Raw genomic sequence first — 26,347 nt, 5'->3', positions numbered from 1 at the left:
CATCTTGTTACAGTGCAATGTTCTGCTGGGAAACTTTGGGTTTTGACATTCATGTGGATGCTCCTACACCAGTGCAGACCAGGCACCCCCTCTCATGGCAATGGCACTCCCCAGTAGTAGTGGCCGCCCAGCAGGACAATGCCCCATGCCACACCACAAAAACTGCTCAGGAATGGTCCGAGGAACTTGACAAAGACCTCAAGGTGTCGACCTGGCCTCCAAATTCCCCAGATCCCAATCTGATCAAACATCTGTGGGACATGCTGGTACCCCACCTCACAACCCACAGGACTCAAAAGATCTGAAGCTAACGCCCTGATGCCAGACACCAAGGGACACCCTCCAGAGGTCCTGTGTCCATGCCTTGAAAGGTCAGAGCCAAGTCCGGTCCAAGGAGGACCCATCGTGGATCAGGGGGTACTTCTGGGGTAATGTTAGACCTGGAGTATTTGGAGGCCAGGTCTGTCATGTTCCTCAGGTCATGACTGAGCAGTTTTTGTGGTGTGGCATGGTGCATTGTCCTGCTGGGGGGCCACTGCTACTGGGGAGTGCTGCTGCCATAATGGGGGATGCCTGGTCCCCATTGGTGTTCAGTTGGGTGGAGCTTGTCAGGTGGTATCCACCAAATAATTGTTGGCATTTTTGTAAAAGACGGATATATTGCAGTTGTATGTTAATGTATCACATCAACATTTCTAAGGGGACACAGTACAGGAGTTGATTTTGTCATTTAGAGGTGGACAGGATGTCGGTTGGTGTGATACCTAGATTAGATTCCCGCCAATCTGCAGCAACAAAACTGGTTGTTTTTTTAGCAACCTGTCACTGTGTTTCCACCATGAGGGTGCCATGAAAAGTGGTTGACTTTGACTGAGACATACAGTGGAATGAATAGTTTGGTTGTGTTTGCAGGTTTTTATTTGTAATAAGTGCCATAACTAAATTAAAGTTGGCTGAATAATTTAGTATAAACGCTAAACTTTTTATTCAAAAGAACAGTGGAAGCTCTCTGAGGTCCCTCTCACTATTTAAAGGCATGAAATGGTTTAGTCCGCTCCTGCGCTAGGATGTGTCTCCAGACGCAGTTAGAGCTGAGTGAGTGGTTTCTTTGGCTGCTGGAGCACTAACACACACTGTCATGTCTTCCCCCAAAAAAGAAAACTGGGGATCCAAAAAAGAAAAGAAAGAAAGGAATGTAAGAGAAGGCGTACTGAAATTTGTTACTCTAGCTAGCACTGCTAGTTGCAAACAGGTGCATCACAACAACACAGAAAGAGGCTAAACCTCCACAAAGTCTGTCCTGCTCCTTTGTGCGAGAGTCGGCGGATCCTTTTGCATCTATCCTCCTGAGACTCTGTGTTCTCATATTAAGACATCACAATTTGAGTTTACTTTGTGATGGCCAAATGAAGTCTCATGAAGCATTTTCTTTATTTTCTGAGCCCACTAGATGGCGCTCATGGTTTAAAGAGAGAGGCTCAAAGAATGGCAGTTAAGTGTGCTTTCAGCCTTTTGTTGAACAAAAAGCGCCATCTAGTGAGCTCATAAAATAAAGAAAATGCTTCATGAGGCTTCATTTGGCCATCACTACCGACAAGGTGCCACCTCCTACTCTGTTTTTGGACATTCACCCATCAATTTGGGGTTCAGTATCTTGCCCAAGGGTGCTTTGGCATGCGGACTGGACCCACTCTACCTCCTGAGCCACAGCCGCTCCTAATGGCTGAGCCTTTCGAGGACGGAGGATGTTGCACGCTAACTGCTCACTGTATCCGGAGTTGAGTCGATACTGGACTCCTTTAATGATGCCATCTTTTTTTGCTATTCTAGTTAATGAATGAAAATATACCTGATAAGTGAAGTCTACTGGAGATGTGTAACTCGCATGTTTTTAAGGGATCTAAAATCTAGAAAGACCTCTGATCATAAAGGGTCTGTTAGTTACTAACATGTAACCAGCACTGCCCTGAGTTATGAGACAAACACGCAGTATGTCGTCTGCTACACCTGCATAATTAGACTGAGATATTCCTCACATCACTTATGCCTATTCCTAATTAACTGTTTCAAATTTTAAGCGAATTAATAATGAATTTACAACACTGGCCAGCTGTAGTGTCTTTCTGTGCTGGTATGGTTTAGTGTGTGTGTGTGTGTGTGTGTGAGTGAGACTGTGTGTGTCCGTGACAAGGACCACTATCCTCATTTAGGGCAGCAGTTAATTCTGGGATTATCCTTTTTATGAACAATGGCTGGGATTGGGATTATGGGCCGAGGTGGGGGAGGATTGGGACGACTGGAGCATCTAAAGGGGCATTTATTGGATCTCCTTAACAGGACAGATTGCATTGTGTGGCATGTGCTGCTGACAGCACCTAATCCTGTAAAACACCACAATCCGCCCAGCCCTGGCAGCCTCTGCGCTCTATTCATGTCCCACTCCGTACAAACACAGAGGGACATCAGAGAGGCGGACTGTGGTAGTAAAACAAGCAGGCAGCAAGGGAAGTAAGAGTCTTGTTCATTTTCAGTTTTATGTGGCTGTAGGAGAACTTGCCCCGCCCCTCGCACTCAAAGAGCTCTCCTCTGGACTGAAAAGCAAAAATGCATCATGTCTTAATCTTATTGCAGATTAGAAACAGAGTTGGGGAGATAAAAACTGTGCAAGTTAACGTTCATGCAGCCTTAATGAACAAGAAATAAACCATCTGAATTTCTCCAACACCAATAGAACCGTTAACATCGGAGCTTATCCAACTAGAGCCTGTTTAATACCAGGTTTGGTGCCCATCCATACCTCCACCTCCAACATGTTGTATTGCTCAGTACAGTCAAGTGAATGTCTGAGCAGTAAAACGCTCCACTGTCAGTGTGTGTGTGTGTAGAGGTCATAAATGACACACGACAGCTGATCCAGAATGTGTCAATACCATCTAATCTACTGGTTTGCCCTCGACTGTTTGAACACAGACTGTCATCTGCATGTGTGTGTGTGTGTGTGTGTGTGTGTGTGTGTGCTTTGGGGGGGTTCTGGGTGTCACTATGGTGAGCGGGATGCAGGCAAAATCCAATATGGCATGTGGAGGGAGAGACGAAGACAGAGGGAGAGAAAGACAGGAAATGAGAGAGACCTTCTTGGTCAGCCTCGCGTGCCATGAAGTGATTCATTCACTCACTCACTCACTCTCACACACACACACACACACACACTCAATCACTCTCTCTCTCACACACATACACACACACACTATGGGAACCAGGTCAAGCATGGCCTAGGCATGACCAGTGAGATGAGATCATCGACAACTGGTGCGGCTACTGTACTCAACACCATACAATATCACGTGCGTGTGTGTGTGTGTGTGTGTGTGTGTGTGTGTGTGACTCCCACATTCTGGGTCAAACTGAGCGGTGCTCCAGTTGGTCATTATTCAGTGTCGCTGATGGGTTTAACACATCAAACTGCTGTTGGTCTGTCCGTCCCCTTCACCTCGCAGCCATAAGCCCGGGACACTGGAAACCCAATCCATCCATATCCAACAACACAATCTGTGTGTGTGTGTGTGTGTGTGTGTGTGTGTGTGTGTATACAACAGGACAGAGGCGAGGCACATTGTTGGAATAGCTAGTGTTTGCTGGAGCATTAAAGTTTGGCCTGAAGCTCCGCGGGACTAAAAAAGCTCCGGCTTTATTGCCTGCTCCTCTCTCACACTTACTGCTGTGAGAACATCACACTGTTTACTTCCTGTGGGTTTTCTATGTTTAGTCACGAGCAAACCAAACCTCAGTGTAGTCACCAGTCACACTCTGACACCAGCGTTTGTGGCACATATCCTGATGATCACCTCTGGACACTTAAAATAGAGAATTTAAGTGTCTCGGCGACAAAACAGAAAACAAACATTTTGAATGTCTGAGCAGTTTAAAGAACATTTTAAGTTTCCAAATATTCAACAGATGTTCATATTTCTAGGTTGTGAGTGTTTCTTTGTCCTGCACAGGTCAGATACTCACAACTCCAGGACCAGCACCATCTCAGAAGCCATCTCGTACACCTGGTGGAGGTTAATGACGCGGGGGCTGGATGTGGCCAGCTCCAGCACTGCGATCTCATGGATGATCTCCATCCGGCAGTCTTGGCCTTTCCGTCTCTTCCTCATGAACTTTGCAGCGTACTCGTTGCCTGTGCGTTTCTCCACACACTTTCTGACCACAGCGAACTTGCCCCTGGAAGAGAAGGAGACCATCAGTGCTGTATACACAACGGCCATGTTTAGTTAACGTATTACAAATTTAGTTACGAATTTACAGCTTCATCTGGACTCAAATGGTAATATGGAAAGTGAAAAAGATATTAGGTAATACAGAAATCATCCATCAAGACAAATCGTGAGTCAGTGGTAAGTTTCCTTTAACTAGTGGTTAATACACTAACTTATCAATCCCACTCAATAACTGTTCACTATTGAGTACTTACTATGTGGTGTCTGTTATATAGGAAGTGGTGACTGAGTGAATGAGGAAGTGATTCTGAACACAGTGTCAGATGGTGTGTCTCAAATCACATACTTCCCTCAGTACACTTCCATGTAGTATACTATGTGCACTATGTACTCATTGGCGTAGTGTGCAAATTTCGACAGACCAAACACGGCCGTTGTGCGCTCACCGGAAATGACGACCGCAAATTAGCTAGTTAGCAAACTAGCATTAGCATTTGCATTAGTGTTCGCGGTACCAAATCATTACAGACTGCTAAATTAACCCAACAAACATACTGCTGGCTTATACCTGACAACAGTATAGTGGTGCTTAGTGCAAAAAACACATGTATTTGTACAATGCAGCAACGTTCACGGTCGCACAGTCCTCGGCCGCCATTTCCAGTTTGAAAAGTGGTCCCTCCCCTTCTGCTACGTAGCCAAGATGGCGACCACTGAGGGCCAGAAGTGTCCATACACTCAACTTCTTGACCGTTTTGAGTGCACCATCCAGGTACTGCATTTTTCCATGCTGCTCAGTGTGAACGCGCTTATGCACTCAAAATATTAAGTGTAAGTACAGAAGCACGAGATTTGAAACACAGCAAGAGTCTACAGTCATGCAAATGGCTCGGTGAGATTACACGTTGATGCTTTAAGCTGAACGCTAATTTTACCATGCTAACAATGACAATGATGAATAATAGAAACCTCTCAACTTTTGACATGGTGGCTGGGGACAACAAGGAGCCTGAGCTGGCTACAGTGAACACCGTCATGTTATATAGATGTAAGTTATACACATTTTTTTTGCACTAAGCACCAAAACTGTTGTCGAAAAAGAAGCTGTCAGTAATGTGTAATGGGTTTGTAATGATTTGCAAGCGCTAACGTTAGCTTGCTAGCTAACATTCCCTCGCTAGCTAACTTGCTCCTGACTACAGCAACACATTTTAATTAGCGCTCACGTTGAGGCGCAAGTTGTGGGCGGAGATAACGGTCAAATGTTGGTGATGTAAGAAGTACACAGTGTACTACACTGAAGGGTACCAATGGAAGTATGCGATTTGAGACACACTGCCCGTCTTTGTAGCGTGTGGTTGCTGCTAGCTTCACTGTGTCCATTTTGAGTTTTGCCAAGTGATAATGCAGTTCGTCATGCAGACTTCGGAAGTGTGGGCTAAATTAAATGGTACTGATTAAATTAACTGGATATTGTTTTAAAAACAAGGGTTGATTGGTGATTTTTTATTGATTTATTTTAATGTCAAATGTAAAAACATCCATAAGGTTGCTCTGCTGCTTTGTATTGCCTCTGGTACAATGATCATTTCAATCATTTTGAAACAGATTGCTAGTGATGGTCAAATGAAGCCTCATGAAGCATTTTCTTTATTTTCTGAGCCCACTAGATGGCGCTTTTTGTTAAACAAAAGGTTGAAAGCACACTGAATTGCCATTCTTTGAGCCTCTCTCTTTAAACCATAAGCGCCATCTAGTGGGCTCAGAAAATTAAGAAAATGCTTCATGAAGCTTCATTTGGCCATCACTACAGATTGTACTAATTTTTTAGACAGCTCTTTGAGGTTTTAAACTCTTGGGAGGGCCACAGAAACGCACACAGAGAAAGTAGAATTACCACCCCACGACTGTACCCTGCACACCAGTCAAGTTTCTCTGACAGTTTACATCCATGCCTGTGAAAACATGGATGCTTCACACACATTATTCCCCCCGAGAGCACAGAAGATCTATACAATCGGCACAGTTTCAAGATCAGAGTCACCAATTCAGTATCTGACTAAATATTTGCCCTTCTGTTCCTGAGATATGACGAAAGTGGACGTTTGTGCCAAATTTAAAGAAATTCCCTTAAGGTTTTCTTAAAATATTGTGTTCACAAGAATGAGACGGATGCAAGGTCATAGTAACCTTGACCTTTGACCACCAAAATCTAATCAGTTCTTCCTCGAGTCCAAGTGGACATTTGTGCCAAATTTGAGGAAATCCCCTCATGGCGTTCTTAAGATATATCTTCTCAGGGAAACAGGGATGGGACAGATGGACCAAGAACTCGAAAACTTAACGCCGGCACTGAGCCATAAGAAAAAAAAAAAAGAGTTATTTAGTTGTAGTCTGTAGCAAAGTTGCCAGCGAGAGGATTTTGACACTTCATACAGAAGTTGTCGAGATATTTCAGAAACAAAATGGTGAACCAACCAACCTGTTACAGAGGACAGACACTGACTATAGAGATTGTTAAGAAGGGCTTTGGCATCAGAAGTTCAGTTGGAAACACACAGATGGATATTTGGTGTCAATGCTGCTTATAAAAACACAAGTTAAAAACATTTTGTGGATGTTGTTGGCAGTGTTTCCCTTTCTCTTTCAACCACAACCATCTGGCCTGACCCAGTTTGATTCCAGGCTCGAAGGTGTTCTCATGTGATGACCGCAGCTCTGTGTGTGCACACATGTGCTTACTGCCCGGGGAAAACCTCTGAAATGCAGCTGGTGATGGAGATGGAGATGACAAGCCCACATTGTGCCTTCCCTGCGGCTACTGTTGGCAGTCAGTGCTTCAATAATCAGCAGCAGCAGCAGCCTGGCTGAATCCTGACCGGTCCTCAGCCAAGACACACTGACACACCGAAACTGCTCTCACTTCTTCTTTTAACTGAAGCCGAGACTCATCTTTTCAGTGTGACTTGACATAGCTGTAACTGAGATACAAAGATCATAGCAAATAGAAACACTTGTCTATAAATTGACACGTCAGAAATGGTCAGAAACACAAATGTCCCACTGTACCTTGATGTACGACAGAGAAAAGACTTTTAGTGCTGAATGATTTTCTTGGTCCTTGAGCCTCCAAAGAGAAGTTTAGTTTCAACATAGTTAGTCTTGTTAGTCTCTAACTTTATATAATTTTTTGATTTATTATTATTGTGTATTTATCTATTTATTCATTTTTATTAATCTGTTTTTCTAGCTGGCATATTCTTCTATTTTGTTACTTATTATTTATTACTGCAAGCTAGTCAGTCAACTTATATTTTACCATAATTGTAGCATCATAGCATTAGGTATATCTCAGTGTAGTTGCTCCCCACCTTAGTCGAGTGTGCTGTTTATTTTCATTATAGCATTTGACTAGCAGCCTGTGCAGTGAACAGCTGCAACCAACAAAGTGAACTGCACCAAATCCCACCGGCAGAAATAACAACACACTGACTGACACTCTCACAGCGCATCACAGGAAGGAATATTTCCAAGGTCAATCGTCTGAAATGCAGTTTCAGGACATGTTGAAAGTTCACACCGTTCACCAGCATCGGCCTCTAACAACACTGGGAAGTGCACAGCTCTCAAAAAGTTGTCAACACAAAAGTCGTCACTATAACAACTGACAGCTGCAGCAGGAGGAGACGGAGAATTAGAGAGAGCAAGTGGGAGACAGAGAGAGTCTCCGTGTTGTGCAAATTGTTGTCTCTAATAAACAATTCAGTCTGGAACACTTTATTTCTATTTGCATTATTATATTTGATGGTAAGGATCTGTTCTGGGCCCTCTCTGCCTTTCCTAGGGCCTATGCAGAAACCTTAGAGGTCGTATACATGCTGCGTCTTTAACCACCTAGAAAACACAAGGTCACACGCTGGGCGCTACTCTTGTGCCTTTTCTTTGTCAGCTTTCAAGAGCGTGGCAGCAAGTTGCACCTGAGGTTGCTAAGCATCCTCAAAAAGCACTGTGTCATAGCCTATTTACCTGAAATCCCGAGTGCAGAGCCGATCTTCTTCCAGTAGCTGTTTATAAGTGTGTCGGCCTGTCGTCTGTGGGACAGATGTAAAGCTCTGACAGCGCTGCACTAACATGATCAACTTTTCTTCACATTTACCACAGACTGATATTTACGGATGAAGGAAAAGATATCTGTCATCTGTGACTGGTTGGTCCTGGTCACATGACATGGGCATCGCTCTGGCATTTGAGTGCGCCTGCCGTGTGTCTACATTGAAAACAATGAATTTGAGGGCGCAAAAAATGCAGCATGTGTACAGCCCCTAAGGGAGAGAAAGCACACCTCCCTGCCCTTCCACGTGCAAATGAGGAAAGCCTGAGGCAGAGAGTGCAAACCTTCCTGCCCTTCCATGCGTCTACATGGAAAGCCTAAGGCAGGGAGAGCAGCAGCAAAGACCCCCCGGGAACAGAACAGAGCAGCATCAATGACAAACAGAAATGACACTGATAAGCCAGACAGCAAAAGGAGGAGCTGGGGTGGAGGCAGGTTGCAAAGCAGCTTTCAGAGGAAGCAGCAACAGTAGGCAGGCCAGAGCAGTTTAAATAGGGCGCCCTGAATGAGATTCACCAATTGGTTGCATGGAAGGAATCATGTGATCTATCAGCTGATGTAGCTGGGATGTGGGCTGAGCTTGCCATCGTGTCCTGCCTGAACTAACGCTATGCTCAATTAAAATCATCAAAGTAAGTGCCATGTTGCTGTTTTCCAAACTATTGTAGCTGCAATCTGGTTGCTATGGTTATGGATTAACATTTCGTCCAACAATTAGACACACCCTCTCTGTTTGAGACAGTTAAACACAAAGTAAATCAGACTGACGGGGGCTTTGACAGTGATGGCCAAATGAAGCCTCATGAAGCATTTTCTTTATTTTCTGAGCCCACTAGATGGAGCTCATGGTTTAAAGAGAGGGGCTCAAAGAATGGCAATTCAGTGTGCTTTCAACCTTTTGTTGAACAAAAAGCGCCATCTAGTGGGCTCATAAAATAAAGAAAATGCTTCATGAGGCTTCATTTGGCCATCACTAACAATCTGTTTCAAAATGATTGAAATGATCATTGTACCAGAGGCAATACAAAGCAGCAGAGCAACCTTATGGATGTTTTTACATTTGACTTTGAGTTCCTTGTGGTCATTTTCAGACCCTTTTACATTCAGTATAATCTGGTATCTTTTCCCACATGGAGACTTTAGGTGATACAAGTAGTTAAAACTGTAGTGATGCTGTGAAAATCAGCCAAAAAACAAGTGGGAGGACGCGGATCAGACAAAGAAGAGACATCATCCGTGCAGAACAAGGAAAACTGATAACTGAAATCTACATTTCCTAAATGGCTGACATATCAACTTCCATCAGCCTTTGGTAATTTAGCACAGTGAGATAATATTCCATGCTATGGGGACGGGAATGGCAGCAGACTGACATTGTGACTCAGCACATGCCGTGTACTTTCTGTGGATCAGCTGTCAGCAGAGACACACAGTGATTGTGAGGTTTTACTTGTCCTTTGGTTTAAGTGCCAAAGTGACACCATACAGAGGCCTAAAACAGGAACAGGAGGCGTTATTAAAATTAGTAGCTTGAACTTTAAGGAGATATCTAAAGATCTGCAGCACTTTTTCATACACCACAAACTGGATGCTGTAGGTGAACCTCAAGCTCCGCACCTACACCTAATTTTCACCAGCTCTTGATTGGTAGTGATGGCCAAATGAAGTCTCATGAAACATTTTCTTTATTTTCTGAGCCCAATAGATGGCGCTTTTTGTTCAAAGAGAAAAGCTCAAAGAATGGCAATTCAGTGTGCTTTCAACCTTTTGTTGAACAAAAAGCGCCATCTAGTGGGCTCACAGAATAAAGCAAGTGCTTCATGAGGCTTCATTTGGCCATCACTATTGATTGGCTGAACAAATCTGATTCAGCTAATCTGGTGGGATTGAGAACGATCAGATGCACAGTAGGGGGCAGCAACACGGTTCTGTCAGGACAAAAGGACAAAATCCTCAAACAGCTCAATAGAAAAATGCTTTTTTATTTCTTCATGTCCATGGTAAAGGTAAATGTTCCCGCCTCAGCCTCAGTTTCACACACATCTTCAACCCAGCAGCACAAAACATCTAACCAAGGTGGACACCCAAGATTAGTGTCATCAATTCCGCGTCCAAGTAAATATTCAACTGTTTCGCTTTGTCTGTAGCTTTGTCTCCAGATTTTATGTCAAGACTAGGGATGTTCCTGGTGACTTAATGACAGACCAGTCGACGAGTCTAAAAAAGTGAAAACACTCAGAAAACAGTCAAAAGTTAGCCCGATTTAATGTAAAGTATTTGAAACATTGTCCCCAAAAATATTGTGTGCATTAAGAGCCCTTTGAAGCCTTTAATCACAATCTTCAACAACCATGTTGGATTTTAAATGCAGCTGAAGTACGAGACACTTTGTGCCGTGTGGTATGAATGTGAACATGACGGCAACTCAGTCAAAAGTTAACCAGTAAAATAACATCAGAGCAGTATCCAGACGCATTATAAACACAAAATGGATGAAGAGATGTGAACACAGATGAACAGAAGTAAATTAGAATATGTCCTCAGTTTGTTTTCTGTTACTGGGGGAACACAGTGCTTAATATCTGGCAGGACTTCATTATAAATCGGCTTTTTAAATAAACCAACAAACACCTGAAGGTTTTCAGGACCATCACAAAGAAGACTGACAAACACTCTGTGCTACAGGGCCAGATAAAGCATCAGTTATAGTTAGGACCAGCTGGTCAGCACACCAAGAGCAAAAGACATATCTGAGATGAGAATCATCTCACATCCGTCTTTATTAAACCACAGCTAGGAGCAAGAACAGAAGGCGTGAGATTAAAACACAATGAATCAGACTGTGTGCTAGCTATTAAGGACTCGTATCAGGGTACAGAGCATGACAAACAGCTCTGGGCCTGAAGCACCAGACTGGGCTACTTCATCCTCAGCTGGCCTCATGTGAGAGTCATGGGGCTGATGAAGCTGGGAGCTACAGGCTCCAACAGTTACACAGGTTTTCTGATAGTCAGATCCCAGCAGAGATGGTGCCACTGGTTTCTTCATCTTCAAAATTAATTTGAACAACTGTATTACAATACATTCATTTTCCATAACCACTTATCCTGTTAGGGGTCACGGGGGGGGGGGGACAGGTCACCAGACTATCACAGGGCTGACACACAGAGACAGACAACCATTCACACTCACATTCACACCTACGGACAATTTAGAGTCACCAATTAACCTGCATGTCTTTGGACTGTGGGAGGAAGCTGGAGCACCTGGAGGAAACCCACGCTGACACAGGGAGAACATGTGAACTCCACACAGAAGGGCTCCCCCACCCTGGGTTCGAACCAGAAACCCTCTAACTGTGAGGGTGCCATATTTGGCAAAATGTTCACTCTGAGTCAAGGATGAACTGATGAGAATTCAGTGGTCAAAGATCAATGTCACTGTGACCTTACATTTGTCTCATGCTCATGAACGCAATATCTCAAGAAGGCCTTGTGGGAGTTTCCTCAAATTTGGTACAAACATCAACTTGGACTCAAGAATAAACTGATTAGAATTTGGTGGGTAAGGTCAAGGTCACTGTAACCTTGCATCTATCGCATTCTTACGAACGCAGTATCTCAAGAACGTCTTGAGGACATTTCTTTGGCACAAATGTCTACTTTAAGTCAAGAATGAACTGATTAGAATTTGGTGGTCAAAGGTCACTGTGACCAACAAGTAGAAAAAAATTCAAAAGGGCACACATCCTTAGTAGTAGACGCCCAGGTGCTGGCTAAGGTACAAATACCTATGTCCTGAATAGGGACGCCACTTCTCCAAAAACATTAAGTACAACTGACCCGTAACATGGAATTCATTCAAACTGATTTGAATGCAGCCCACATTCCCAAGCTCCCCACATTTAACATCTGCTAAAAGAATCAAGAGACTCACAACATCCCACTCTGTGACAATGACACTCCAGACAGCACCAACACACGTGACCTCCACCCATTCCCTCCAATCCCATTAGCTGTGTAATTACCTCTCACGTCACCTTTTACACACATATGGACACTCCAAAACCAGCAGGTATACAGCTCAGTGTGTGTGTGTGTGTGTGTATGTGCATAATTTAACATGTAGATATGTATAACCGTGTGCAGCCTAAAAGCTATTGTGCACACAGCAATATGTTGACGTTAACTGACTTACGGAGCAAATATTGCTGCATTTGTGTTATCAATATGAAGTACACGGGGAGTTTCAGTGGAAAGTTTCATTTACTTTGCTTGTAGTTCACACTCAATATTGTACAAAATGAGGCTGATAACATGTAAGATGAAAGTGGAAATGTAAATACTTTATGCCTATTATCTTGATATAACATCACGTGTTCATATTGATATTAAGATATTAAACCGGACTGTTAGCACCAATGACAGAGACTTTTTTAATTACTGATGTTAAACAAGAAGTCCCAGAACGCTAGCATCAGTAACTCTCAAAGTAAAATCATCAAATATGGTGTCCCCCAGGGATCCATTGTAGGGCTACACCTCTTCATAATGTGTGTTAGCGATATGCCCCTTTTTACATTGTTAGTACTGGACCATTTTCCTGTTGATCTATTGTGTCACAGACCAAACAATCCACAAACAAGTTAGCTACGGTTAGCTAGCAGCTAACTGGTACCATGGTGGACAACTTAACAGCTCTGTACATCATCCGTCCAGAAAGTCACAGCTCTGGATGTAGATTTCTCCATGTTGTTCCAGCTTCTTCTTCTGTTACGCATTTAATGCTATTGGACTTCCGGGTCAAAGCCTGGGGCAGAAACTGCAGAGCATGCTCAGAGCGCCTCGGCCAGTTTGGGTCTGATTGACTTTATGCATGCGACTCCCAATTGCATTATCTGGGTGTGTTAGTATGACTTTGAGAAATTCGATTTAGTATGATTTCACTCGGACTAACATGCTTACATGTATTTTAGAAGTCCGGTTTTAGTCGGACTGACAGAATAAATTGATCTTCTCCAATGTCACATAAACAGAGTGAATGTTGCAGATACAAATTAAGTAAATATACTGAAAGGTATTCAAAAAGTAAATATAGTCAATACTTTGGGAATGTTTTATAGAAAAGTGTCCATGTTTTTGGGGTATAAAAACTAGAAGTAAACATCGCTTACAGCCCAGAAACTGCCATGTCAGTCCAACCAGGTGCAGAGAAGGTTTATGGTGATGTCTTAGCAACAGAGAATTCTTTAGGTTAAAAGTTGGGAACACTTTAGTTTCTCTGCAGCTTGATTAAACAAAGATGAGACTGTGTCAGACAACAGATCAAAGTCCTTGACTTCGTCTTTCCTTAAACTTAAATCTTTTTAAATTTCATGACATGAGACGTGACGTGACAGAAGTGGAGAGGACCTTTCACAGAATACAGACAGGCTGATGATTATAGTGAGAAAAGAGAAGGACAGAGAGACAGAGACAGATCGCTGCAGGCGTGTATCTGATACATGCATACAGAGGGATGCCTGTACTGTAAGATACATGCAATACTGTTGATACATTCATAAATTAAAAATTGATTTTTCCATTTAACATTTTCCTGCAAATCAATTTGTCTCCAGTGTCCCGGGACAGCATACAGAGCATGCAGTGCTGTGGTTGAGGCTCGGATGACTCATTGTGCAGTGGCAGATTAAGTGGTCTTTTTGAAGGTTTCCTTTGTTTTGAGTTGACTTAAAGGGACAGTTCAGATTTTTTTAAGTGGGGTTGTATAGGGTTCTTATCCATAGACAGTATCTAACATACAGTAGATGTCAGTCGGCACACTCCCAGTTTGGAAAACCAGTGATTTAACATGGCTGAATTTAGCAGCTGCTGATCTACCGCTGCCTCGATCAGTTAGTCTGTTTGTGTTATTGTGCAAGTTTGTAGTTTATAAAGGTTAGTTCAGATTCAAAGTCACACAATAACACAAACTAATTAAAAGACCAAAGCAGCGGTCAACCAGCAGCTCCTGTGTTCAGCGAGATAAAATTACTGTTGTTCTCAGTGGAGTCTGGCTTTGATAAGAGCATGAATGGGGAACTGAGAATAGACTTAGTTTTTGTCATTGATTGTTTTAGGTGGGACTTTTGTTAGGTGGCTAAAATACATTTCACTGCTGGTCCCCATCCACATTGCTAAGTTCCCGTGTCAGACTCCAGCCTGCTCCTCCAAACTGGGGGCGTGCTGACAGACATCTACTGTATGTTATACACTGACTTAACATAAGTACCCTATACGACCCCACTTCATAAACTCCAAACTGTCCCTTTAATGTGTTTGAGGGTGGCACCACAGCTCAAGACACAGTCAAGCTCTGATTTTTTATTTTTCACTTGTCATATCTTAGCATCCTCTCTCCAAGTGATCGTGGTTTAAAGACCCCTGACAGCAGAGTGTATTGGCGTGGGTGTGGCGTTGCGTCTGGGAACATCAGATAGAGGCTGTTTGGTTTGGGAGTCTGGGCCCGCTCTTTAGAAACCATACTGGGCCACCACAGCCTTTTCTAAAGCAGCGTCAGCACATTTCCAAAGCCAGCAGCCTCATTCACAGACTACACCCTGAAAAAGATGGCTTTTGTGTGTGTGTGTGTGTGTGTGTGTGTGTGTGTGTGTGTGTGTGTGTGTGTGTGTGTATGTGTGTATACAGACCAAGCCAGAGGTGATGGCACAGTTACAGCTACCATAAAGAACCAGTCTAATGGACGCCGTGGCTGCAGAGAGCCTCCAGTGCTCTGTGTGCATTAATACACTCATATCTCACAGAGAGCTGCAGCAGGTTTCACCAGCTGTTGGCCTATTTATAGTGTCAGTGTTTAACTGCTGAAGGTTTATGCATCACTGATTTAAAACGTGTTGCACCACACAAACTAGTTTATACAGAGCTGAACTCTAACCGTTAATATTCAAACTGCAGTTAAATAGTTATCGTCCAGTTCATCTTGCTGGAGCGATTCATCAAGCTTAGATATCTTTAATAACTTTCAGGGTTTTTAATCTACCCTGATAAAGTGTCCCGAAGCTTTTCAGACACTATAATGACTCCTTACAAGCTCCATGACACTGAAGGTTTTTATGATGCCTCTTTGCTGAGAGTCACATGATTTGCTGTGTCTTCTGTGTCTTTTATTCAGTTACAGCTTTTAACAAAGCTGGATTTATGCTGCAGTCACTGACTGATGATTACGATGTAGTCGGTTTCATTTGATATCATTCTGTAGCTAAAGGAAGCACTTCCTGATCTTCATCTTTGATGGACAATCTAAATCTACTTACAACAAAGGTAACACAGCCTTTTAAGTCTAAATTGCCTATTAACATAACAAATACATCTACATGAGCACACATTATATTAGTTTTACTCTGCAGTAGGCTGTTTATGATTATTTGGTACTTTAACTCTGCAGCATTGGCAATGAAAGCCAACAGATGTGTCCATGTACTTTTAAATTCTACTGAGGTTCAGCTAAATGTGGAAGAAAAGGCGTCAGGCCGTAGACATATGATGCACACTTTAGTTGACAAAATATTAAAACTTTTTTCTTTAAATATTTGTATAGGCTACATGTTTTTACAACTGGAGAATGGAAGAATCACTTTAGACGTACAACAACGATAAATAAAAAATATGATGTTAAAAAATTACTCATTTTTTTATTATTCGTTTTTATATACTTTTTTGTAAAGAAACAAAAACAGAAAGAGCCACGTGAGGCTACAGGTTGCCTTCCCCTAGCCTACACTCTGCAGTTACACCTCCAAACACGAGTTGGCGGTGAGGTTTCTGTGGATTGATTCAAAACACACATTAAACACACATTAAACATGGCTTAATAGAGACAGTTTCAAACACAAGAACACAAATCAGCTTCACTATAACTCGCAGCATTCACAGACAAACACTTGTCTTTATCTGGACACATTTTCCCCACAAATACAACATGCTAACGTTATTAGCGCCAGCCTATGGCATTTTACATTGTATAACTTAGCGTAGCTACTAGCAGAGATTTCCTCTTCTCATATGAAGCCAGGATAAATCACACACAACTTAAAATGCTGTTTTAGTGGAGAATTTATTGTCTTCACAATTTATTGTTTCTTATCTGTGAAATTAAATTAAATAAAAGCTTTGTTTCCACTGAGGGAAATGGTGTCAGCTCACAGAAACAGACAGGAGGTCTGCGTCGTGATGTGTAGTTACATTTCTGGACAGGTGCACATCAGGCTTCAGCGTAGGCTTTGCTGTAGGCACGACATCAGTTCAGCACAGAAGTACAAATGCCACTTTAAACCACGTCAGTGAATCCTGGCTCTGTGTGGACTCTGTTTGCAGTCTCATAGCTGGGCTCTGTGTCAGGCTGCCAGGCGGCCCTGGATGCATTTAATGAAATAAAGATTTTCACTGGCTCGGAGCCAAACACCGCCACTGGCATCAACAGATTTCCCTATGTGCACACCAGAGCTGGCTGATGCTGTGCATCCTCCTGTCATTGTATTAGTCACTGGTGTCAGAGCCACAAACACAGGCAGGACGAAGCTAACTGAGACGCAGCTCTGAAACTGTAGGTTTTAAAGTTAGGCTACATTTCTACAGTATACAAAGACTTTACAGTTAATAACCATGAAGCCGGGGGTTCCCCTGCCATTATACAGCCTAGGTGCCAAAGCATTTTTGATATGGTAGATATGCAGATGTACTCAGTATGATAACTGTCAACTTTTATATCACGGTATAGTACCTTGAAACTGGTATATCGCTGCAACCCTACAAGACATTTGCCATGTATTTTAAAACTTATCAGTATCATCTTTGCTTGAAGAGACTCTGGTGTCAGAGTCAAGGGTTGGTTTAAGGTTTACCTCCCTACAAAACATATAAGACTGAAATAGAATCAAAATTACACAGAATGAAAATGTAGGTCTTTCACAAATTTACCCCTCCAGAAAGTAACTGTATCCTCAGCCATGACGGTGGGCTCCTGGAGTGAAATCCTGACCAGGGTGGTTCTGTGCAATCACTAAAGAGCTCTGCCTGGGACCATATGGGCTAATAAGAGAGTGGCCTTTTCTGTCACTAAGACCCATCATGGAAAAAGCTTTGGGTCTTAACCATATGGAATTCACTGACTGCTTCACCATTGTCGTAGTCACTAAAGGAGCTTGGCTGTGGGCCATCTGGGACTCCCACTGCAGAGGGGTATTGGAGGGTATTACCTTAAACTCCCCATCCTCAGCCCACCCTCACTCCTGGTGGTGGTCAAACAGCAACCGTTCTAATACACCAGTTCATCCTGTTCACAATACTGTGTTTATATATGCATGTGTATATTAATATGTACAGCAAATTACGCCAGTCAGTACAAGTCAGTGGTCTGTGATGTGTCTGCTCTCTTGAGAGGGTAGAAAAGAGGGGGGTTGGTCAGTTGTCCGTTACTGTCCTTCTTGAGCCTTTGCAGGACGTTTCCTGCCCCAGATCAGAGTCCTCCTGTGAGACTGTGAAGGTGAGGTCACCAATATTTGCCACAACATGTCAGAAAGATGGTAGATTAGATCACTCCAATGTGTCATGCAGTGTTCCCTGACTTAAACCAGATGGCCCCTTCTCTACTTCCGGCCCCTTTGCTTGAACCAAACCCATCGTCGAATTTGGCCTTCATTTTGTTCTCGACTACAATACAGAAAATCTTGGTCGACTGAAATTCTACCTACTCTTCAACCGATCGATTGGTCGATGGGGAAAAAATATTCTGCACGTTATCTCTAGATTAACTAAATGGGCCACAGTGCACTGAGTCTGGTAGGATTGTGTGTCCACCAAAGTGTTTTTGTTTCTGTCACAGAGCTCGACAGTAACACTTGCCCAGGGCGAGTTAACTCTGTGTTCAGGTAAGTGGAATACTTGGAACTGGAATTACCGCCCCGTGGTTGTTTGCCTCAACGCACCAGTCCAGTGTCTCTGACAGTCTCCATCCATGTCAGTGAAAACATGGATGCTTCACACACAGAAGATCTATACAATCAGCACAGTTTCAAGATTAGAGTCACCAATTCAGTATCTGACCAAATGTCTCCCCTTCTGTTCCTGAGATATGACGCTGAGTAACGGCCACAAAAGTGTTTCATACAGAACATTATGGACATAAAATGTTATAACTTCATCATTTTATCCTGTTAGACATTTGTGTGAGATATTGCCATAGTTAACATATGAATTCTTGAGTGAACAAGACTGATGATAACAATCTGACATACTAGACATCATAGAAGTATCTCTTGAGTTGACGATGTCATTTCCAACATTACATTACTAAGGATACACATCTCTGTAACGCTGCATACGAAACAGACTTACTGTTTTTAGCCCAGTAGCTAACGTTAGCCATCTCGCCACTCCAACAAGGGCTCTGTTGTGATCGTATCCATTTCAGAAGCTTTGTGATCCAGGCTTGAGCATCTTTCACATAGTAAAATAAATCCAACACTGGATGTCTGTGATTATTTATCCATTTTCCAAGAGTTTAGAGTTGAACAATGTTTAACTTTGGGTGAGACACTATGCTTGTCACTGTCACCTGCCGTCCAATCACAGTGGAGAAGTGGCGGGACAAATACCACAAAGACCAACCGTCACATAGGACATCTACAAGTGCGGAACAACCACCACACACCTTGATGGACACACAGCCTTCTGAGAGTAACACCACCGATTGTCTGACCAATGAGAATTTGGTCGTAAATGAAGCTTGTATTTCACAGATAAGAAACAATAAATTGTAAACACAATAAAACCTCCACAAAAAATGCATTTTAAGTTGTGTGTGTGATTTATCCTTCGGGATTTATCCTGGCGTCGCTAGGCTAATGTATACCATGTAAAATGCCATAGGCTAGCGCTAATAATGTTAGCATGTTGTATTTGTTTGGAAAACGTGTTTAGTATAATACAGTTGTTTTGTCGGTGAATGTTGTGAGTTGTAATGGAGCCAAATTATGTGCCGTTACCTCTGTTACATGCTGCTGTTGTCCCTGGTTTTATATGAGTAGAGGAAAAGTCTGCTAGCTGCTAGGCTAATTTATACAATGTAAAATGCCATAGGCTTGTGCTATAAACATTAGCATGTTGTATTTGATGGTAAAATGTGTCCAGATAAAGACAAGTGTTTGTCTGTGAATGCTGCGAGTTATAGTGAAGCTGATTTGTGTACTTGTGTTTGAAACTGTCTCTATTAAGCCATGTTTAATGTGTGTTTAATGTGTGTTTTGAATCAACTAAACTTTACAGCACTTCACACAGTCCTCCACCACCGACTAGCGTAACTGCAGAGTGACACAGACACACCAACGCAGAAGTAAAAATAACGTACAGATTTTTTTTTCCCCACGACTAATCGATTAGTTGAAGATTATGTGCGACTTTAGTCGACCGAGATTTTCTGTGGTTGACTACAGCCCTAGTCACCAGGATCATATGATGACACACACACACACAGATTTACAGGGTGAAAACAATACCGGCCATCATGATGCTGTCGTGACTGATGATCTTTGCTTTCAAGACGTCACGTCCTCTGATCTTTGCCGATCAGAGGACGTGACGTCTTGTGTGGAGCTTGAACATGGCTCCGTGTAGACCCAGAGAGACACTCGGTGGAATCAGCCAACACACGACCGGTCAACTGTGAGGAGAGGTGTCTATCCATGTCTCAGTCGAGGAACTGCTCGCTACACACATCACACTTCACACTTTATAAACACACACGCTGCTGGAAGGCTGCGCTACAGGCCGAATGTTCTGCGTGATCGTTTGATGATCCTGCTTCAGTGTCAGGCCCCGCTGTGTGTGTGTAATGTGACAGAAGCTTCTATACAGACGGAGCAGATTCAGTTTCAGCTCAATAAAGAAATACAGCAGAGTTTTCTGTCAATAAATACTGAATTCATTTAATAATGAATAAGAGGAGTCTACATTCCAGCAGACACTCCACTTGATGATGTTTATACTCCACGTAAAAAACAACAAACCAGCGCAGGGCCAGACAAACCCCGGTTTATGTCCGAGGGTTTAATCTGGAAAGGCCTCATGAATGGAATTCCACCGCCGAGTTCAGAGGGCTCAACCAGGGAGCTGGCCAAGAGTCAGCCAGGGAATAAACACAAGTTGTACGGCAGCCCCTTCATCTGTTATTACACCGATTAACAGCCAGAGGAATGTCCCCGCTGAAATCCACCGCTGAAAACAACAGCCTCAGCAACACGCCGACCAAAGAGGACAACCATCAGAGCTGGACGAGATCCTAAACTGATGTGATTCCAATCTATTCTGTTACTGCTCCTACAAGACCATGATGATGCTGCAGCTTTCATGTCTGTATTCCCATTTCAATTTTTCCTTTTAATTATCTCCTAAGTATGTCCCAATAGGTTTTTATTATTGCAACAGCTTTTAATTATTTCAGCTTTGTTTCTGAGAAAGCTGGAGGGAGGACACTGGAGGAGCCGAGGATCAAACCGCTGACCATGCGATCAGTGAACGAAGGAAACAAAGATGGAGGCACCGGAGGAAGAAATCAGAAATGTGCTGTCGGCATTTAAATCAAACGTCTCGACTTATTTTGGATTCTTTACCACAGAAGGAAAGAAGGACTTGGATATGACACACGAGAATGAAATACTGTGTGAGTGGACAAACATGAGGGCTCACCTCACACTCTCCAGAGACAGCGTTAGCCGCTGACGGCCAAGCTAACGTTAAACCTGCTCCGCTGCAAAAATAACCAACACTGGAAACACTTAGCTCGACATCAACTGTGAGAGTGAAGATAATAACACAGTCCATCACCTACTTCCTGTGCAAAGATCTGCGTCCATACAGCGCTGTTGAAAACCAAGGCTTTTCTTACACGCTAAAAACATGTGAACCTGGAGACCACTGTCTCACGTCCTCCAAACTAGAGCGGGACATTATCTGACAGAGGACAGACTTGATTCATATTAGCCTGTATAAAAATGTTATATAAAGGAGGGAGACAGAAACAGATCTTATCTCCACAGGTACAACCAGAGCTTCCCTCTGATGGTCGAAAGGTCATTAGTTGGCAAGATTTCATCAGTCGCTTCATTGCAGGAAAAAAACAACAACAAACAAACGTGAAACTCTATCAGGAGCTGCTCCTCGTCAACATAAATCCAAACCTATATGACTGGACCATGTGTGACTTTACTTTGAAAGGACAGACACAGGAAGTGTCCACGCTCAGCAGTCAGACAGGAGTCAGGTTAATTTCCAGGGCTGGTACCTGTGGTTATTCCACAGGCTAGTTAATAACATGTCGGGCAGGAAATCCAAAGTGTGGGATCATTTTGAGAAGGTGAAGGACGAACCCAAGGTGATATGTAAACTCATCTTCATTGGTCGACTACAAACATGACGTATCATCTGAAACATGGAAGTAGCTACATGCCCATTAGCCCACAGCGTCATTAACAGGCGGCTCGCTCAGTGTGTGACGTGCACTTGGAGATAAAATATAGGCCTATATTAATGAAGGTTCATTAGTACGGTTTGTATTTCTCTGTAATGTAGCACAGTGTTAACAATGTTACTGATACTATTCTTTCTCACACCTTCAACTCAAACCACCAAAATATATCATTTAATCATTACAGTCATATCAGAAACATGCAGGAGACGAGTCCACTGATGGACCCTGATGAGGACTGTTGGTCCACTGATGGACCCTGATGAGGACTGTTGGTCCACTAGGAATGTCCTCAGCTCTAAATACAATGAGAACACCCGTTTGATCTCACGTAACTTGTGGTGTTCATGAACTTGAACACATGAACTGATGTCAGCTGATCTGCTGACTATAATGCTGCAGATCAGAGTGGCACTGCAGATTAATATAACCTTTCATGTTGCTCTGTGGCAGCTAATCTCAGTCACAATGTCAGGTCATGCATTGTAAAGCCACACACACACACACACACACACACACACACACACACACACACACACACACACCCTTCCTTTGTTGTGGCCCTCTAAGACTCAAACATACATATCTGTACAACAGGAGCTTTAGCGGCTGAAATGACTCTAATTCAGTCTAACTTCAACTCTTATCTCTGGAGCTGTACCTGGGTCAACACACACACACACACACACACACATAGCCACAACACTGTTATCTTTGTCACAGAGCTGACAGTGAAGCAGTTCAATGTGACTCCAGTCCCTCTGTGGGTCATTAGTCATGGTAAAAGCATATTCTAATCAAAAAGGGATTGGCCTTGTGACTCTGGTCGGGGACAGACCCCAGATCAGTGTAGCCGACAGGATGGAGGGCATTTCCTCTACTAATTAACCCTGAAGAAATCCTGTGAAACACTAGCTGGTCAAAAGGGGAACGACGCTGCCAGATCTGAAATGAACTGGATCTGACTTTCCAAGTGTCAAAGATAAACCATCGAATATGTTTTTTGATTTGATGACAACAGCTTCTGATGCATAAGGAAGACTCTGAAGCAGGAAACAGAGTTGATAGCAGAGTTGATACACACACAGTCACTTGTGGTCCATCAAGAGAGGACCTGCGGCCCACATTTGAACCGTGACCCACCAGTTGGGAACCACTGGCCTAAGGGACTGTTCTTTATTTATCAGAGGAGGGTGGTAGAAGGGGTGTGATTTTTTTTTTTTGACCCTCCCCAAAGCTACAAATATTTTTTCTTGAGTCTCCCTCAGCTCCCTTTGATATTCTAAAGTTTTAAGTTAAAAGACGAAGACAAAATCCTGGAGTTGAAAGAAGCCTCGGATTTTCTCTCTTGTGATGCATGCTGGGTTTTTTTCTGGCCAATATTTTAAATACGACACAGATATTGATTTTGATGATTGATTTTAAGTGATATGTTTATTTGAGTATGTTTTCTTTCTGACAGGAGCATTCGTCGCACACGATGTGTCCAAGAACCGTCAGGAATTTGAAAACTGTCTTTAGTTTCTAGCTGTGATAATCGGTGTCGTTTTGGTGATTTTTGAAGAAAACATGTCCTCCAAACCCGCCTGCGAAAAATCTGCGGTAAAATAAACACAAAATACAACCATTTAAATTTGTATGCCCCTCCCCTGAGCCAAAACAAAAAATTTAAATCATCAGTCCCTAATCAGCGCTCGAGAAATTATTTGACATGCCTCCCCGTTTTGCACCCCTCATAAGTAACGAACAGTCCCTAAATCATTCTGTCTGCAGCTTGACTCCATCACACTAATCGGGCCTGGCTATGACCTGGGAGACAGCCCAACTGTTCCAGTGCCAGCCCTGACAAGTACACAACAACAACAACAACAACAACAACAACAAAACCAAATATTTGAACCATTAATTCAGCAACGTTGCTGAGAGGATAATGAGTTACTCCAAAAAGTGAAGCACAAATGTGCAGCATTTTTATAACTGGCAGGTCCATAAAGAACATAAAAAATGAAAATACACATAACTAATATTATAAATAAATAATACAATAATATAAATAAATGCCAATTACCAATTAATTTTATTTATTTATTTGTTTCATTTTTTAACTAACATATTAACTCAGTTGAAATTCACATTTTCTGTCTTCTTCTTCTTCTTTTTTTTTTTTATTTTGCACCACCCCCTCACAAGTAACAAAAAGTCCCTAAATCACCACCAACAACAAATTTTTGGATCATAAATTCACCAATCCTGCTGAGAGGAAAATTATTTACCCCAAAAAGTGAGGCACAAATGTGCAGCATTTCATAACTAGCAGTTCCTTTTTCTCTCAATAAAGAACATATAAGATAGGAACAAATATAAATAATAATATAAATAATAAAAAAGTGCACCACCCCCTCATAAGTAATGAACAGTCCCTAAATCATTGTTTGCAGTTAAACTTTATAAAATATATAAATAATAATATAAACTATAATAATGAAAAACAATAAATAAACATTACAATCACCAATTTGTATCAACTTTGGCGGAAATCTAATTTTCTTTTTTGTTTTCATTTGTTTTTTGTTACTAACTAATTTTCTTTCTTCTATTTTTTAATTCATTTATTGATTAATTTAAATATTAACCACAGTTCCGCGCAGCCAGCCAGTCCGTCTTACCTTCCCAGCTCCTTCCCGGGGATGATGGTGTAGTGGTCGGTGAACGGCTCGGTGCTGATGGTGGTTTTGATGTCGGACAACAAGCCGCTGCCGCCGCGCGCCTGGCTCGGTTCTGTCGCCGGGCTGTGCTGGAAGCGGGTCCGGCTCCTCGAGGTCCCGGCGCGAGGACATTCAGGTATCATGACGTCGCTTTTTAACGGAGCTGTTAGTGACCAAACGTCCGGAGGAGAAGTGTCACACACTGAAACACACTGATATCAAACACCGCAGCTGAGCCGCAACTTCAAACAAGCATCCGCGCGACAGACACAGATCACTGACCGGAAGTGAAACACTTAAAATCATCCGCATAGTTTAATATGGTTTTGAAGAGGCTCATTTTGGTGCTGTGGAGTCTGGACCCGGCTCTCCGTCTGTCAGCGGACCTCAACTCCTCACTGACAAACAAAGTGAAGCGGAGCCGAGCGCTCTGAGCTGCTGATGATTGACAGGTGAGCTGACCAATCAGAAGGCGAGATGATGGAGCGCTGCATTCATATGGAAAACAGGATGAAGCGTTGTTCAGACTGATGCAACCACACAATATTAAACACTGAGCAATTAATTATGAAATAATTAAATTTAATTAAAATATACTAATAATTAATTTAAAATAATAATTATGAAAACAGAGGTTAATTGTTTTAACAACAAATAATTCATCCAATTATTTCTGACATGATTTGTAGTTGCAAACAGGTGCATCACAACAACACAGAAAAAGGATAAACCTCCACAAAGTCTGTCCTGCTCCTTTGTACAAGTGTTGGGGGGTCCTTTTGCATCGATCCTCCTGAGACCCTGTGCCCTCATTAGCACACTTTGAGTTTACTTGACCTTTCATGATGGCCAAATGAAGCCTCATGAAGCATTGTCTTCATTTTCTGAGCCCACTAGATGGCGCTCATGGTTTAAAGAGAGAGGCTCAAAGAATGGCAATTCAGTGTGCTTTCAACTAGTGATGGCCAAATGAAGCCTCATGAAGCATTTTCTTTATTTTCTGAGCCCACTAGATGGCGCTTTTTGTTCAACAAAAGGCTGAAAGCACACTGAATTGCCATTCTTTGAGCCTCTCTCTTTAAACCATGAGCGCCATCTAGTGGGCTCAGAAAATAAAGAAAATGCTTCATGAGGCTTCATTTGGCCATCACTACTTATACTTCACTCCACTTAACTTAGACCTGTTGTCCTCGTTCATGGACACTTTTCTGTACCATCTAGTGGCAGTAAGAGCACAATACTAATCGATGTAAAAACAAGATGGCAGCCATCTCTGCCAAGTCAGTCTGCAGCTGATCCCGACACAAAAGACGACAAGGTCCAAAACCTGATCACATTATGGTTGAAACTTGTTTAGAATAGAAGAGAATAGAAAGAACTTTAATTTTCCCCGAAGGGAAATTCAGACCCATTGTGTCTATCGCACCGACCAGTGGGAATCAGAATCGCAATCAGAAATACTATATTGATCCACGAGGGGAAATTGAGAATTTGCTGAATTCGCATCTAATCACATCTTCACATGTAATTTGCTTGCGCCAATTGTTTTATTCGCGCCCAGTGTGTAACATTAACATCTTGTTTCAATGCATTGTTCTGCTGGGAAACCTTTGGTTCTGGCATTCATGTGGATGCTACCTGATGTGCTCCACCCACCCGAACACTGTTGCAGACCAAGTAAACCCGCTTATGGCAATGGCACTTGTGGAGGTGTTGACCTGGCCTCCAAATATCCTTGATCCCAATCTGACCCGACATTTAAGGGATGTACTGGTGCCAAAGAGGTACCC

General features: G+C 42.6%; 1 protein-coding gene across 1 annotated transcript in view; it reads right to left on the bottom strand.

The window, feature by feature from the left end:
- The window catches only part of stk17a (serine/threonine kinase 17a), a 42,815-nt gene extending 17,858 nt beyond the window's left edge, over nucleotides 1-24,957 (bottom strand). Inside the window, exons 1-2 of the mRNA XM_033638449.2 lie at nucleotides 24,519-24,957; nucleotides 4,015-4,227 (exon numbers count right to left, since the gene is read on the bottom strand). Of these exons, the coding sequence (XP_033494340.1) occupies nucleotides 4,015-4,227; nucleotides 24,519-24,700 (395 nt within the window). The 5' untranslated portion in view covers nucleotides 24,701-24,957. The remainder of the gene's footprint in view (nucleotides 1-4,014; nucleotides 4,228-24,518) is intronic.
- Between the last annotated feature and the right edge of the window lie 1,390 nt (nucleotides 24,958-26,347).

This window comes from Epinephelus lanceolatus, chromosome 20 (assembly GCF_041903045.1).
Source record: "Epinephelus lanceolatus isolate andai-2023 chromosome 20, ASM4190304v1, whole genome shotgun sequence".
Taxonomy (NCBI): domain Eukaryota; kingdom Metazoa; phylum Chordata; class Actinopteri; order Perciformes; family Serranidae; genus Epinephelus; species Epinephelus lanceolatus.
Note: the sequence above shows the minus strand (reverse complement) of the source record. Positions and strands in the feature narration are given on the sequence as shown.